The sequence below is a fragment of the Triticum dicoccoides genome, chromosome 5A (genome assembly GCF_002162155.2).
Source record: "Triticum dicoccoides isolate Atlit2015 ecotype Zavitan chromosome 5A, WEW_v2.0, whole genome shotgun sequence".
NCBI classification, from domain to species: Eukaryota; Viridiplantae; Streptophyta; class Magnoliopsida; order Poales; family Poaceae; genus Triticum; species Triticum dicoccoides.
This window is the reverse complement of record NC_041388.1, coordinates 120,018,354-120,030,147: the sequence shown is the minus strand read 5'-3', so window position 1 is coordinate 120,030,147 and position 11,794 is coordinate 120,018,354. Positions and strand designations below refer to the sequence as shown.

Sequence of the window (11,794 nt, the reverse complement as noted above, 5' to 3'; positions counted from 1 at the left end):
TCCAAAGTCAAAGTGTCTTTACTTTGACCAAATTTATAGAAAAAAGTATTAACATTCACAATGCCAAACTAACATTGTTAGATTCATTACGAAATGTAGTTTCGTAGCATACATATTTGATATTATAGATGTTGATACTTTTTAATATAAATTTGGTCAAACTTTGCGAAGTTTGACTTGACACAAATCTAATATGCAGAGTAAAAAAGACCGGAGAGAGTATGTATATAATTTGCACATCGAGTTTTGCCTTTTTTTACGAATTGTACTTGTAGAGTTTTTTTTCTGTTATTTCCCCCGTATTTTCCAATCTTTAGAAATTTTCTGTTTGTTTTGTAGCCCCACCTCCTCTTTTGCAATCGTCATCATACTTTTCAAATGAATCGACTGTACATCAAGGAAGGCCTGGACGCGTTGAATCGCTATTACAATCCATGTCATGGACACATGCATGCTGTACCGCCATCATGTCGTTATATTACACGGTGCCGTCACCGTATACTACTATTGCACGATGGGTATCGTTGGAAAAAAATTATATGAGATCAGGTCTCACGGTTAGTAGATGAGACCTGCTCTGATGGATGATACGTGACATTCACAAATTCCAAAGCATCTAATCTCTCTCTCCTGATTTTAAGTGAGAGTGGGATAGATACTTTGTGATTTATGAATGTCACGTGTCATTTATCAGGTTGGGTCTCACGTGAGACTTAATCTCGTAGAGTTCTTTTCCGGTATCGTTCCTTGCTCTCTAGGACCGCATTCAATAAAAGTAGCGACGAGTCGTTGTCCCATTGGTGCGTGTAGCGGGAGCAGGGGAGCTCGAACATACGTTAACTGCCTAAAAAAGGAGTCTTTCATGCATCCTTCCATTTCCTGCCCCTGGCCTATATATACAAACGCATGCGTCTATCCAATTAATCGTTCCCTTACAAGTTCATCCCTCAATAAACAAATAGAAGCCTAAATAAATAGATTGAACTATCAAATAGTTCATCTCTTTATATCCTGTCACCATGCAGCAGGGGCACAATTTGCCTCTCGGCATTGCTGTTCTTGTGCTAATCCTAGCATCCATCTCCCCGGCTTCTTCGCAGAACCAGCAAGCCACCTTCAACATCGGTGGCGGTGGCGGCGCGGCCAAAAAGCCGATCTCCGGTGGTGGCGCGGGAGCCGGAGGCGGCGACGGCTTTGACCAGTTCATCGCCAAGAACGTCGAGCACTTTGCCGTCACCGAGCAGATCTACGCTAGCAAGGCCAAGGCCAGCGGCGGCAAGGTGCTCGACGCGGAGCTGGCGGCGGCCGAGGCCGCCACGGTGAGGTATGTCGTGAGCCCCGACGGCAAGGGAAATTTCAAGACCATCACCGATGCGATCAAGGCCGTGCCGGAGAAGAACAAGAAGAGGACCATCCTCGACATCAAGCCCGGCACCTACAAGTATATATCTCGGTCGATCCCAATAGATGTTGACCAAATTACGAGTTTGCAATTTTGATCAGATTGCAAAGGGAAAATGCAGGGAGAAGCTGACAATCCCGATGTGGAAGCCGTTCATCACGTTTGTGGGCAACCCGAAGAACCCGCCGGTCATCACGTGGGACGACACGGCAGGGACGCGCGGCAAGGACGGCAAACCCCTCGGCACCCTCGCCAGCGCCACCGTCGCCGTCGAGGCTGACTACTTCGTGGCCTCCGGCGTCGTATTCAAGGTTAACTAATCAGCATCTTTTAGGGGAAATTAACCTGATCCTACCTATGCAATTGCGAACAAAATTGAGTTGCGTTCGGGGAATATATGCAGACAAAATCCTATCGAAGAGTTTTTTGTTTTGTTTTTTGCATGCATGCATATCCATCGAGTTGCGGACCATGGAAACTGGCCGAAAATTGTTGGGCTAACCTGAGCCGAGCATTTAGGCCCATACAATACTTTTACAGGGAGATATCGGCAGTGGATCTCATGAAATTGGCCGCTAATTGCTTGGATAGGACGTTTTTCCCTTCTGTTAGGGTTTATCTTCTCTCGCCGCCGCGGGCGACGTTGAGACTTTTCTACCTCTTTTCCCTCGTCGCCGGCTAATCTCTCCTCCTCTCGGGCTGCTGGGGACAGCTTATTGCTGTTTACTCCGGTTTGGATGGAGGGAGTCGATCGGTTTTTCAGGCGTCTAGGGTTTTTCTCCTCCACCAGCTCTTTGGCGGCTGGGGTTTTCTCTGCACCGGGACCATGGCGAACAAGAGCGGGACCTCTGGGTCTAGGGACAAATCCGGGGGCAAGATAGATGAACTGATGAAGGAGTTGGCCCTAGGTGAGGACGATCTGGACGACGTGATCTTTGAAGAAGATGATGCCCCACCGAAAGAGGATCTTCGGTGGATGATTGTGGTCCGTGTACACATGGATAAAGATTTCAGCACGTACTGGTTCTTCAAGAACATGAGATCTGCTTGGGACCTAGCGAGGAACGTCAAGATCAAGACTTTGGAGAGCAATCTGTTCATCATGCAGTTTAACTGCTTGGGGGACTGGGAGACAGTAACTCAAGGCGGGCCGTGGCACTTCAGAGGTAATCCGGTGATCATTGCGCCTTACGACGGATATACTAAGCCGTCAACCATTGAACTCTTCAAGTTCGACATATGGGCTCGGATCATCGATCTGCCCGTGGCGTATCATGGCAAGGTCAAGGCTTTGGCCACAAAACTAGGCGAGTTTGTGGATTCAGAGCCCTCTTCCTTTGATTTTGAAGGCAATTTCTACCGTGTACGTGTGAGGCTGGATGTTCATAACCCTTTGAAGAAAGCAACTTCGATCGTTCGCGGTGGTGAACGGGAAATCTTTGCCGTAACAATAACCAGAGGAAGAAGGAGAAGGACCAACCAAAGGGAGCTAATCTTCAAAGCCAACCTTCCAGCAATAGGGAAGATGATACTGAGATGGAATCTCATGACACTCCTGAAACTAACAGGAAAAGAGGCTCTGATGAAGTGGTTGTAGCTCCAACTACTGGCCTGGAAATAGTTCCTGTGGGAAAAGCCATAGGGGGCAGTGGTGATCCTATCAGCCCGCCGCCAAAACAAGACCCGAAGAGGGTCAGGACAGGCCAACAGGGAGAGAGATTGGGGCCGGACAAGATCAGCTCAAATAACATGAAGAAAATAGTAGGAGGAGGAAAATCAAATGATGGGCGTTTGGCGGCCTCCCCGGCGGAGGACCGCCGGGCCCAATGAATCTTCTATGCTGGATTGTCGGGGGATTGGCAACGCCCCGACAATTCAAGAGCTTCGTGAACTCGCGATTAAGTTTGCCCCGAAGGTGCTTTGCATTGTAGAGACTCAGATTAGTAGAGTTCGAGCTGAAAAAATAGCAGGCACTATAGGATATGATAATGCTTTTGGTGTTGATCCCACTGGTCGTAGTGGTGGACTATGTATTTTTTGGAATAATGAAATAAAGGTGGAAAATTTGGGTTACTCGAAGTACCACCTAGATGCAAAAGTTTCTGATCTGGGGGGTTCCTCCTGGAGACTAACATGTTTCTATGGTGAGGCGCAGACTCATCTGCGCCATCATACGTGGAGCACTATGAAGAACCTTTCGACAACAGAGAATCTCCCGTGGGTTTGTATTGGTGACTTTAATGATGTGCTGCGCCATGATGGGCATGATGGCATTGGAACTAGAAGCCAGTCGCAGATTGAAAATTTCAGAGATGCAGTTGATGTGTGTGGTTTACTTGATCTGGGCTATAATGGCACGAGATGGACCTATGAAAAGAAGGTCACAGGCGGCTCCTACACTAGGGTCTGACTGGACAGGGCCCTTGCGACAGCGGATTGGAGTCAGCTCTTCCCTTTTGCAGCAGTGCAACACTTAACTGCCGCGACCTCGGACCACTCACCCATCCTTTTGCAGCTTGAAGCAGAGCGCAACAGAAGGACGAAGCCCTTCAGGTACGAGACGATGTGGGATACACATGCAGATTTAAAAGATACCGTCCGATTATCATGGCAGCCGGAAAATCAAGTGCTCACGGCTCAGGAGGTCCGAGCGAAACTGCAAGCACTTGCTGCTGATCTTGGGGACTGGAGTAAAACCACCTTTGGCAGCGTCCGAGGTGAGATTCGGAAACTAAAGAAGGAGTTGGAAAGGCTACGGAGTAGTCCCACCAGAACGGGCCCGAGTCATGTTGAGATTAAGATCAACGATCGTCTGATAGAGCTTTATTTGAGAGAAGAATTAATGTGGAGACAACGCTCTAGGGTACAATGGTTATCAGAAGGAGACCGAAATACCCACTTCTTCCATCTTCGGGCGTCTATGCGAAGACGCAAGAACTTGATTAAGGCGCTTCAAAAGCCGGATGGCCAGGTAACAGAAAGCTTGACGGAGATGCAGCAACATGCAAATGAGTATTACCAGCTTCTTTACACTTCAGAAGGTGTCCAGGGCATGGAGGAAGTTTTAGCACATGTCCCGGTCAAGGTGACAGCAGCAATGAACGCCCAGCTATTGGCTCCATATGATGATAAGGAGGTCGAAACTGCGCTCTTCCAAATGTTTCCGACCAAGGCTCCTGGTCCGGACGGTTTTCCCGCACACTTCTTCCAAAGGCACTGGGATGTTTGTGGTGATTCAGTGACTAAAACTGTTTTGGGAATTGTTCGAGGAGAGGAAAGTCCGGCCTGTGTAAATGATACCCTACTGGTGCTCATACCGAAGGTATCCAATCCCACTCTCCTATCACAATTCCGACCCATTGCTCTTTGTAATGTGTTTTATAAAATTGCATCAAAAGTTCTGTCTAACCGACTGAAGGTCATTTTACCGGAGATCATATCCGAGGAGCAGTCGGCGTTTATCCCAGGGAGGCTCATCTCTGACAATATAATTTCTGCTTATGAGTGTTTGCATTTTATGAAAAAGAACAGATCAAAAAACAACAATTATTGTGCTCTAAAGTTGGATATGATGAAAGCCTATGATAAAGTGGATGGAGTTATCTGAAAGCTATCATGGAGAAACTGGGCTTTGCTGCACCATGGGTTTCAGTGATTATGAATATGGTGAGCTCAGTTTCCTTCTCGGTCATGTTCAATGGAAGTAAGTTGGAGGAGTTCAGACCTTCTCGTGGTATTCATCAAGGAGATCCTATCTCTCCATATCTTTTCTTGTTGGCAGCAGAGGGCCTTTCGTGCCTTTTAAAATCCCAACAACAGTCATCCCAACTTTGCGGCATTAAGGTAGCACCAACGGCTCCGGAGGTGAACCACCTTTTATTCGCGGATGACAGCCTGCTATTTTTCAGGGCAAGCATTGATGGAGCTGAAAAGGTGTCACACCTGTTGGATACTTATTGCATGGCCTTAGGCCAGAAAGTTAATAAGGAGAAGTCATCGATTTTCTTTAGTAAGAAGACCCCAGAGATTGTCAAAACAGCCATCAAGGGGCATCTTCAGGTCCCAAATGAGTCCTTGAGTGACCGGTATTTGGGGATGCCGACTGATGTAGGGCATTCTAAAAAAGGCACGTTTAAGTATTTGAGTGATCGTGTATGGGATAAGGTGAAGGGATGGATGAGCAAGTGTCTTTCATCGGGAGGCAAAGAGGTACTGATTAAATCTGTGGCACAAGCTATCCCGGTATTTTCAATGTCTTGTTTCAAACTCCCTAGAGGTTTATGCGATCATATCAAGTCTATCATCCGCAAATTCTGGTGGGGATGTAAGCAAGGTGAAAGGAAGCCGGCTTGGGTCTCATGGGAAGTTATGACACGGCCAAAGTATTTGGGGGGTCTAGGTTTCAGGGACTTGGAGTTGTTTAACCTTGCTTTGCTAGCAAGACAGGCATGGAGACTTTTACAAGAACCTTCATCTCTTAGTGCAAGGATCCTCAAGGCGTCATATTTCCCCAATGGCTCTTTTCTAACAGCTGAACTTGGTTCTCGACCTTCCCAGGTTTGGAGAGCAATTCTTGATGGAAGGGACATGCTCAAACAGGGAATTATACGAAGAATAGGTAATGGCAGGACGACTAACATTTGGGAAGACAACTGGATTCCTAAAGATATGGTGCCAAGGCCGATCACATCACTTATCCCAGACCCACTTGTGTGGGTTTCAGACTTATTACAGCCGGCCATTGCCTCTTGGGACGTGCAGCTAATTCGCTCCATTTTTCTGCCAATTGATGCGGAAGCCATTCTCAGGATCCCAGTTTGTACACGTAATGTTGAAGATTTTTGGGCGTGGGCTCCGGACAAGAAGGGAAATTTTTTTGTCAGTTCAGCTTACAAGTTCATGGTGAAGACAAAACTCCAACAAGAAAGCTGGCTAGAGGGGAGAGGAGGAGCTTCGAATGACGAGGCAGAACGTTCGGGATGGTGCTCGCTTTGGAGTTTAACTGTTCCTTCAAAGGTCAAAGTGTTCATGTGGAGATTGGCGAGGCATTCACTCCCAACTACTGATCTGCTCCATAATCAGAACATGTCAGTCCGGGATGCGTGTCCTCTATGCGGCTGTCAAGACTCTTGAAGGCACGCACTTATCTCTTGTACGATGTCTCGCAGTGTTTGGGCCCTCTCGGATGATCGGCTGGTCTCGGCCATGTCAATGAATGAGGAACCAAATGCCAAGAATTGGATGTTTGAGCTTAATGAATCCATGGATCATGAGCAGTTCACAAAGATGGTAATCACATTATGTGCAGTATGGTATGCTCGTCGAAAAGCCATACATGAGGCGATCTTTCAAAGCCCGATGCAAACAATATCTTTTGTTGAGGCGTATATTCTTGAGCTGAAGCAGCTACAGCGACCTAGAACTCAATCTACGGTTCCAAGTGTAGCACCGCAGCGCCAAGAAGAAAGATGGCTACCCCCCCCCCCCCATCCGACTGTTGCAAGATCAATGCCGATGGAGCAGTAGCTCGGCAGAGAGGAGGAGGAACTGTGGCTGCAGTATGCAGAGACCATCGTGGTGCCTACTTGGGATCATCATCGGTGGCCTTCCCAGGTGTTCTTGATCCGGTTATGTTAGAGACATACGCCTGCAGAGAAGCTTTGGCACTCGCAGAAGACCTCAATCTTCAGAAATTCGTCATTGCATCGGACTGTCAGGAGGTGATCAACGACATAAACAGAGGAACGGGGGGTCCCCATGCAGCTATAGTACATGAAATCATAGGTCGGCAGTCGAGTTTTCAGTTTAGCTCTTTTATTCATGAGCGTAGAAACCATAATTTTGAGGCTCACAAACTTGCCAAGTTTGCTTGTAATTTAGATCGGGGTAGACATGTATGGCTGGGTATGCCTCATAACCCGACCATTGTACCGATGAATATTATCTTGGAATAAAGCTTGGCAGGTTATTCTAAAAAAAATGAAATTGGCCGCTATATTTTTTTAAAGCTAATTGGCCGCTATATTTGGAACATTTATGTATTTGTCTATTTTTTTGAAACATTTATGTGAATAACATGTAAACATTATGAAATTATGAGATTTTTCTTTAAGCGGCCTGCTCTTCATGGCAGAACCACGCACCATTGGCAAAGGCGGGTCAAGAGGGCGGGCAAGCGGTGGCGCTGCGGTTGTTCGGCACCAAGGCCGCCTTCTACAACTGCACCATTGACGGCGGGCAGGACACGCTCTACGACCACAAGGGCCTCCACTACTTTAAGAATTGCATCATCCGAGGGAGCGTCGACTTTATCTTTGGCTTCGGGAGGTCCCTCTACACGGTAATTAACCAAACAAACATCTACATTCACACATGTCCTAAGTGAGGTAGGCAATGATATTTGATGCATTTTATGGTGACACCCACGCGCATGCGTGCAGGACTGCACGATCATGTCGGTGACGACGGAGATAGCAGTGCTGACGGCGCAGCAGCGGAGCAAGGGCATTGACGATAAGGACGCCATCGAGAGCGGGTTCTCGTTCGTGCGGTGCAAGATCTTCGGACTGGGCCAGATCTACCTCGGAAGGGCATGGGGGGACTCGTCGCGGGTGGTCTACTCCTTCACGGACATGAGCAAGGAGGTGGTGCCCGTCGGCTGGGACAAATGGAAGGTCGAGAAGCCAGATCGGTAACTATAGCACGTGTTACCTCTCACTTAATTTGGCCTCACCATTTCACATCGCACAAATTTTAACTGGCGGGCCGGCTGGTGATGATGGTTGCTGCAGGAAGGGTGGTGTATTCTACGGGGAGTACAAGTGCAGCGGGCCCGGGGCCATGTCCAACGAGAGGATCGGGTGGGCGCGGGTGCTCGACGACGCGCAGGCGAGGCCCTTCACCGGCTCGCACTTCGTCTACGGCAACTCCTGGATCCTACCCCCGCCCAAAAGCAACTTTTAGGTTGCTCAAAAAAGTAATTACTAAGTAGCTCATTTGTCACCAACTGTGTATCAGAGACCTCTACTTTTTTTTTGAATTGTTTGAATTGCTTATTACAAAAAACTAACTTTTAAGATATTTGGACCAAAAAATACAGCTCCAGCGGCTGATACTACAGAGTATTTGGGAGCACTTCCATATTTTTGCCCGCACGTGCAACAAATATGCGATGACCACAGGGCTGCTGCAAAATAGACCGAAGCCATGCGGAGCCCAACTGTCACGCTGAAATTTTCGACCATCGCACCTGCCACCATCCTACAACTGCCGCTGGCGGGATCTCCACCGCCATGCCGTGTGTCCACCGTCCATACCCGTCTCAGCCAACAGATGGGATCTTCGTGGAACAGGAGCTTACGGCGGCGATAAAATTCTTCAGAAAATATGGCGAAGGGTTTTGATGTTTATAGAGAATTATGGCGGTGGAATCAGGTCAAGGCGGTGTAAGGGGGCACACATGTCCAGGTGGCTCACCCTTCCCTAGGGCACGCGGGGCGGCCGTGTGGGCCCTTGGCTTCTTGTCTCGATCTCTTCCGAAGCTTCATCTGGGTACTTTGGCACGCATGACTATATCTCGCTTTATGTAAGACAATAGCATGTCTTGCCTCAAGCAGCCGCCAAAATGGGCCGGCCCTGCACGGACAACAGGCCTTTAGCGCCCTCTTTTCTCATTTCTCATTTTTCATTTTATAGTTTTGCTTTTGTTTTTTTACTTTATGTTTTAATACAAAATTTAAAAATGTTAATTGTGCACTGTAAAATATTAAACGTGTATAGAAAAATATTTTTAATGTATATAAAAATTGTATAATGTGTATGAAGAAAGTAGACATCAATACATAGATATGAAAAATGTTAATCGTGTATTTGAAAAATGATAGACGTGTATATATAAAATTTCCTGATGTATTAAAAAAATGTGCAATGTGTACGAAAAAGTAGGCATAAAAATAATATATTGAAAAAAATGTTTAATCATGTATATGAGAAATGTTAATTATGTATTTCTGAAATATTAAATAAAAATTGTTCCTTGTGTATAAGTAGAATGTAGGATTTGTATGAAAAACGTTGACATAAAAAATATGTTTAAACAAAGGTTAATCATGAATTTGAAAGAAATGATCAATGTTTACACACAAAAAATGTTTATACAATGTAAAAAAATGTGTAGGTTAAAAAATGTACATGATATTTTAAAGAAATAATAACGTGTTTTTGAAAAATGTCCATGAAGTTTATTTAATTTTCTATACAATGCTAACAAATGTTTGCGTAGTTTAAGAAAATATTTATTGTCATTAGAAAAATGTTCATTGTGTATTTGAAGAAGGTTAACCATGTATTCAAAACCATTTATTGAATAATATTCTTGTCTCAAATTTTTTTTATTGAATAATATTCAACGAGTATCAAAATTTTCACGTGTACACTAAAATTATATATCATGTACTTACAATAAACATTTTTCAAATAAGGTAGACTTGTGTTAAAAAATTAAAACCAACAAAAGGAGCATAAAAGAAACTAAAAAGACTGAAGAAAATAAGGAAAGGAAAAAAAACGAAAACCGAGAAAGAAAACTAGTGAAAAATAAAGAAAAAACAATAAAGATCAAGAAAGAAACAAAGAAATCAGTAAAATACAAAGAAAACAGAAAAAACAAAGAAAGCGAATCAAGAAACAATGAAAACCAAAGAGAAAAAGAAAGTGATGACCTTAAAAAACCGAGCCAAAAACCAGTACAGACCCAACAAAAGCAAAAGCGTCTTGATTGCCCAGTGAACAAGAACAAACTTCGCTAAAATATAGAAGCGAACAAGAACAAACAGGAAAAATAGGCCGGCCCAACAGCTACACGTGGAGTATTCCTTCAGGCAACGCTGTAAGCGAGATATAGGGACCGGATGGCGGCGGGCTCTGCACCGCAGATCCAGGGCGGATAGTCGCCACGGCGGACCCTATGAGGCGGAGGCGGTGTCTCATGCGAGGAGGCCGGGGGTGGCAGTCAGGGCTGCGCCCCTGCAGTGCGGCGGCGATGGGAGCCTTCATGGCCGGCAGTGTGGCGGCTGCATGCGCATGGGTGGCCCCGATGGCTGCGGATCCGGCATCTTGTCCAGATCCGTATCGGTATGGCCTTGGCCGGCCGGTGGCGTGAGGAAGACCGGTGAGGGGCGGCTAGAGGCTCCCTGCCGGCGTGCCGACGACGACCCTCGTCTCCATGGCGAGGCTCCATTCGGTTCCAACTAGCTGCGAGGTTGGTGGGACGCGACTTCCGGTGAAAATCGCGCCGACTTCGGTCATGGCGAACAATGGAGGCGTCTATGGCATCGTTCTCTTCTCGAGGCATCATTGTTGCAGGTCGTGGCACCCCACTCGTGATACTTCGGAGGAAACCTAGATCTGGATCTACCGGATCAGACAATGATGGTACCTTTGATGCCATTATCCCTCCTGTGGGCATCCTTTTGAGCAAGTGCTGGTTTGACGGGACAAGCGGAAGAGCGGTGTCTCATCTACCGCAAGACTGACGACGGATCCCGGTGGCATGGCGCCGCGGAGGTTCAGCGACGGTCGCGTGTGGACGGATACATGCAGCACTGCAGTACGGTGGAGTTGTTTCGCGTCGTGGTGACGTCGACGGCAGGCCAGGCAAGGTCGATGGGTCATTTACTGCTCTGGAGATGGACTGGTGGAAGATGGTGGTGGCAGCCTCTGAGAGTGCGTTGGCCCGGTATGGGACCCAGTCCCGGTGTGTGGCTGGGCTGGGGCATCAGGCTTTAGATGTTAGGGTTTGGTGCGATGTCCGTTTGGTATTCGGACAGGATATTGGGCACACTTTCATCAATGGGATAGGAGTAGCAGCAAGTGTTGCCTAGATGGTGGCTTAAGGCTGACTGATGTATTACTTTGTATGGTTTCTGTGAATAATTAATAAAATGGCCGCATGCATCGTCCAGATACAGAGCCCAGGGTCTATCCTCCTTTTCAAAAAAAAAAATCTGCTTAATTGTTATCTTTGTCCTTACTTCAGTTATTTTGATCGAATTCAGGCTGTCGCTGCTTCAAGGATGAAAGGAGAGTATCCATACAGAGTTGGTCAACCCGAGTGTCAAGTGGGTTCGGTTTCTTATTGGCTCCCAAAATCATTATATCTACATTTGATTCTGCTCATATGTATTTTTGAACACACACCTTGTCTTATGCCGCTTTCATCATGTAGGGCCTTCAGAGTCTGGAAAGAAAGTCAAGGTCTCAGGTTTCTTAAGTTTGTAAGGTTCAGAACTTGGGTTCTGATTTTTTGATGGTGATTGGTATGTTTAGAGCCATACGCTAGCCAGCAATTTTTCTGGCCACAAGAAATATCAGAAACTAAAGAGGCAGAATGGA

The 11,794-nt window shown here is 46.4% G+C and overlaps 1 protein-coding gene across 1 annotated transcript; it reads left to right on the top strand.

Moving 5' to 3' along the window:
* The first annotated feature begins 939 nt into the window (after positions 1-939).
* LOC119300003 (putative pectinesterase 63) lies at positions 940-9,045 on the top strand. The gene is made up of 6 exons (XM_037577094.1): positions 940-1,441; positions 1,524-1,713; positions 7,536-7,742; positions 7,843-8,093; positions 8,194-8,378; positions 8,502-9,045. The coding sequence occupies exons 1-5, from the start codon at positions 1,020-1,022 to the stop codon at positions 8,363-8,365; spliced, it is 1,242 nt and encodes a 413-aa protein (XP_037432991.1). The 5' UTR covers positions 940-1,019; the 3' UTR covers positions 8,366-8,378; positions 8,502-9,045.
* Positions 9,046-11,794: the final 2,749 nt, after the last annotated feature.